Consider the following 5,000-nt stretch of genomic DNA (forward strand, 5'->3'; position numbering starts at 1 on the left):
GTGCTTTCTTGCAGAAGATTGATATCATGCATGAAGCTCAAGCCAGGAGGGGATTAGCTTATTTTAGCCTAGCTTAGCTTAGCATGAAGACAGGAAGCAGTAGCACAAACACAGTATTTTAGTAGATCTTATCGGTACTTCTTGTGGATTTTTCGAGGTATAACATTAAATAAATGTGTGCTTTCTTGCAGAAGATCGATATCATGCATGAAGCTCCAGCCATGAAAGGATTAGCTTAGTTTAGCCTAGCTTAGCTTAGCATGGAGATGAAATGTTCATGTTTTGAACAATAAGTATGAACAAGATGTCTCGAAAAAGGACTCTGAGAGAGCTCCCCGAGTTACGGAAAATATACATTTTCGTACCGTTAGCTTGATGCTACAAGCGGTTAGCCCACCTTTCTAGATGGATTACGACCTACTGAATCCGCCTAAAACCACCATGATGATCACCAGCTATATTTCATCCATCGAAACAATTTTTTTCCAGGGAGAAAAAGTGAAATATAACTCACTTTTTGCTAAAACTTTGTCCAACATGGTTTTGTTTGGCGGTGATCAAATGACACAAAACAACGCTGACCTTCTCGCCTCCAGGCCACTGGAATACAAGTGACCGAAGGATCAGCTGTTCCCAGACTCTGGGCGCGGCTGCACTTTAATGAACCATTTGCACAGCCGTCATTTTGACTTGTCCAACACGCGTGTGACTAACACCATCGCTAATTGCCGCATCGGCTTCGCGGCGGCCATTGTTAATGTCGTTAGCTCCGCGTCTGCGTTTCCTGCTGTCGCGCGTGGAAATGTCTGCTACGAGAAAAGGTCTGTGACTCCTGAACAGATGTCCAGATGCACATTGGGTCAAAGATCCTTCAGCAAAAAAGGTCATGTTAAGTAGAAAAAGATTGGAAGATAATATACTGTCGGCATCGCGGGAGACTTAACGTCTGTTTCAAATGTTTCTTTAAAAGGTTTGTGGGCCATTTCTGTCAGGAAATACGCTGTCAGCTGTTTTTTTATTCTCGCAGGAAATGGTCCGTAAACTGTCGACAGCATGTCGAGTAGATTCCTCTTTCTGCTTGTTTGGTTTGCTGAAGGCGCTGAACATTATATTCACCTCCATCACAGAGCTGTGAGGAGGCCGCCCAGTACACCGACAAATATCTGCAAAAGCTTCAAAATGCTGTTTTTGTGATGCAGGTGCAAGCTCTAGTCATTAGAAATAGCACATGCTAACCGTGGCAGCCTTTAATTAAGAGCCATTGTCTTTATATCAGAATTAATTAGTTTATTTTCTCATTAAAGCCAAAGAGGAATCCTCGAATGTTAAAGCCAAAGGTGCATGTTGGACCTGTTGTGTTGTTTATGAAACACAAAGCTCTCTGTTTACTCGTCCTCTCACATTTTCTTCTTCTCTGCTAGTGCAAGACTCTGTCGGAGGTGTGTGAGCACATCGTGTGTGTGTCGTCTGACCCGCTGGTTTCTCAGTCGGCCCACCTGGAGCTGGTTCACCTCACCAGCATCAAGCCCTCTGAAGGCCTGGTAATGACTTATGACGTGTACTTCAGGTTATATTTGTCTTTTTGCAAGTCCTTCCATGTATACTGGCATGATTTTATGAGCCTTTATATATACAAGCCTATATATAGCCTATATGGGAGCCTATATCGGCTTTATAGGAGCCTAGGATATATATATATATATATATATATATATATATATATATATATATATATATATATATATATATATTCAGATATATATAGGAGCCTATATGAAGAACTCTGTATATAAGAGCCTACATGGAAGCCAATTCCCGCCACACACAAAAAAATGAAGACCAAAAAAAAAAAGTAATAATAATTAAAACGTAAAAAAAAAAAAAAAAAAAGGGATCGGAAAAAAAAGTAATTTTTTTTTGGTCCTAAATATTATTATTTTTTGTTTTAATTTTTTTTTTTTTTTTTCGTCCTAATTTTTTTTTGTGTGTGGCGAGAATGGGCTTCCATACGTATAATGATACATCGTTTTTCTTAGAGGTTAAATTCCTTTTCTTACTCTCCTACTTGTTCTGTTCAAATGTAAATTAAAGTGCTGCGCGTGAGGTCGTGCGTGTGGTTTCTAAAAGTTTTAATCACATCCGAACACAACGCCATCACGGCAGAAATCCCCGATGCCGCAACGTTTCCTCTCGTCAACACAGAACCAACAAACCAAACAAACACATTTCATGGTTTGGGACTGAATCCGGGGGCCTGATGATGGTGTTATATTGCTTCAACCTAAAGACTTCCAGCACTGGCAGAGAGAGATTAGCCAGCTTCCAATTTGGATCGGGCTCCCGGTTGGCAAAAATATGTGTTAAGCTCCGCCGCTAACAAATCTCACATCGAACCTTTCACGTCTCCTCACTTTGTGTCTGAGCGACGGGATGCGTGGAGGTAGCAGCTTCTCCTTCTTGTCGCTCATCTTGACATTTGAAACATCACATTACATCAGCTGCGGCTAATTCTTGCTAACGCAGTTAGCGTTTGCTCGCTGCGGCTGCTGCGTGTTTTTAGACTGATCGTTTCGTGACTTCACGTCAGTTTAAAATGTTCTCACGTCAAACATTTTAATCTGATTAACCATTTGCAAAAGTATCTGAGCACAGACGCTTCAGCTGTTAGCTAAACGTTTAGCTAACATTTCTACTGTTAGCTAAACATTTAGCTAACATCTCTGCTGTTAGCTAAACATTTAGCTAAGATCTCTGCTGTTAGCTAAACGCTTAGCTAACATCTCTGATGTTCTGGTCAGCTTGCAGGTGCAGGGTGTGGAAATTAATTATGCTGCCACTAAAAAACAGTGTTTCGGTCTTATCGGCCAACTGACAGCGAAAAGACATATTTATTATTATTATTAAAAATACTTTAATTTTATATATCGCTTTTCTAAATACTCAAATACGCTTTTTTTTCTTTCTTTGAGTTGTGGCTTTTTTCACCTTAAGTCACTTTAATATATATATATATATATATATATATATATATATATATATATATATATATATATATATATATATATATAATGACAATAAAGTTGAATCAGAATCTAAATGGACGTCATACTTTTTCTACAGCGCTAACAAATGTCTCTCTGCCCTCGATAGGGAATGTACATCAAGTCGACCTACGACGGCCTCCACGTGATCACAGGAACCACTGAAGGGGTGAGGTGACGCACAGCCACAGGAGAGTTCAGTTAAAGCTCTGGTTTCTCTACACAACTGTCCGTGTGGACCCACAACGGGCCGTCAGACGCCGTAGTGGAGGAGTTTGCAGCGAGTTTGTCGCTCGGCAGCGATCGATGAACTCGGATCGATTCATCGTCTGTTTCTCTTCTGTCTCTGCAGTCGCCGGCTGACCGCTGCAAGAAGATCCATGCAGGAGATGAAGTCATACAAGTCAACCACCAGACTGTGGTGGGTGTATTAATGTGTGTGTGTGTGTTCTAAATATATATGTTTGTGTTTATTCACGAGTTCCTTTAAGTCTATTTTTAATACCATAAGGAATGATATCTGAACTTAAAAAGTGATAATGTGTTTGTGTTGTTTTAATGTTGGAAAAGCTTCATTTCAACAATACAATGAAGTTGTTATCTCCAATGTTTTATGTATGAGGATATGAGCCCCTTGAGATCTTGTTATCCAGGCTTTTTGCATTATGAGACCTGTCAATCAAAGTTGCAGTTGAAGCCGGGAGCAATTATGTGTCTTGACTTCTCGCGGTCGGGCGACCCGTCTGTTTGCATCCACGCTGCAGCAGATCGCGCCCTCGCTTTTTTGCGAGGCCTGCATGGCAATTAGCGTCATCAGATCCCTCAACCTTCTGCGCACCTCCTCTTGAATTATGATCAGATCTAAGATCAGTCCGGGAAAATGCAATTAAGATATCGTGTGTGCGTTTAGAATTAACTTCTCTCCACATGGCTCTAAAAAGAGAAAGAGAACAACGAGAAAAACATGCCTCTGGTGAGCGTATGGCGGCCATTTTGTTTTATTTCTGTGTCTCGTTTATTTTTGGCAAACGTCGTCAAACAGTTCTTATGGTCATGGAAGTTTAAAATTGCCTGGAAAAAGTCCTTGAAAGTCCTGTAAATGTGTTATATTCATGTGTTCATGACGTTCATTCACGCTGAGTTTGAAATAATGAATCTGCTTTTAAAAGAAAGAGGCTCAAAATATCAGCAGCATACATACAGGCATCTATATAAATGTTTATTCTTTTAATCAAACTATTGTCTCTCATTCATTTGAGTCATTTAAGGTTTACTGTATGCTTTGAATCCTCATTGTTAGTTTAAATACTACATTTTATCACTTTTTACTGTTTACACACAGATTTCACACAATGTTTGCTCATGGACATTTGGTTAAAAGTCATGGAAATTGTGTTTAAAGTCAAACATTTGGTATAAAGTCATGGAAAAGTCATGAAAATGTGGTTAAAAGTCATGGAAAATTGGTCAGAATGTGTATGAACTATGTACTAACAAAGAACGTTGGCACGGTTCTGTGGGAAAGACGTGATGTACATGATAAGACGCATTTGTTTTTCAAATTGAGGGCAGGTTACATCACATGGAGCTCTATAGTTAGACTCTCCACCTCCACACACACACTTGCCTTTTGCACAGAAGGCTCAACGAGATCCGATCACGACGTGGAAAGCATTCAAGCTGCGCGGCCGAGCGTCAACACGACGCTGCAGGTGATTGTTTCGCTCGCTATCCAGAGGTTTTTGACTCCGCCCCCTTCTCCGTCCGTCCTCAGGTGGGCTGGCAGTTGCGCAACCTGGTGGGCTCTCTGAGGGCCGATAAGGGCGTCGTGTCGCTGACCCTGAAGAAGCGTCCGCAGAGCACGCTGAGCTCCGCCCCGGCGCTGCTGAAGAACATGCGCTGGAAGCCCCTCGCGCTGCAGGTGGGACCCGCCTTCTACCCGCTAATAGACTTCATGAA

At 41.2% G+C, this 5,000-nt stretch overlaps 1 protein-coding gene across 2 annotated transcripts in view; it reads left to right on the forward strand.

Annotated features, from left to right (window-relative positions):
• The window catches only part of cnksr2a (connector enhancer of kinase suppressor of Ras 2a), a 50,052-nt gene that overhangs the window by 15,785 nt on the left and 29,267 nt on the right, over positions 1-5,000 (forward strand). For both annotated transcript variants that reach the window (XM_068581862.1, XM_068581863.1), the window contains exons 6-9: positions 1,422-1,541; positions 3,151-3,210; positions 3,394-3,462; positions 4,816-4,962. In XM_068581862.1, coding sequence (XP_068437963.1) covers positions 1,422-1,541; positions 3,151-3,210; positions 3,394-3,462; positions 4,816-4,962 — 396 coding nt within the window. The remainder of the gene's footprint in view (positions 1-1,421; positions 1,542-3,150; positions 3,211-3,393; positions 3,463-4,815; positions 4,963-5,000) is intronic.

This window comes from Clinocottus analis, unplaced genomic scaffold (genome assembly GCF_023055335.1).
Source record: "Clinocottus analis isolate CAN_PGR_092001 unplaced genomic scaffold, fCliAna1.0.p SCAF_18, whole genome shotgun sequence".
NCBI classification, from domain to species: domain Eukaryota; kingdom Metazoa; phylum Chordata; class Actinopteri; order Perciformes; family Cottidae; genus Clinocottus; species Clinocottus analis.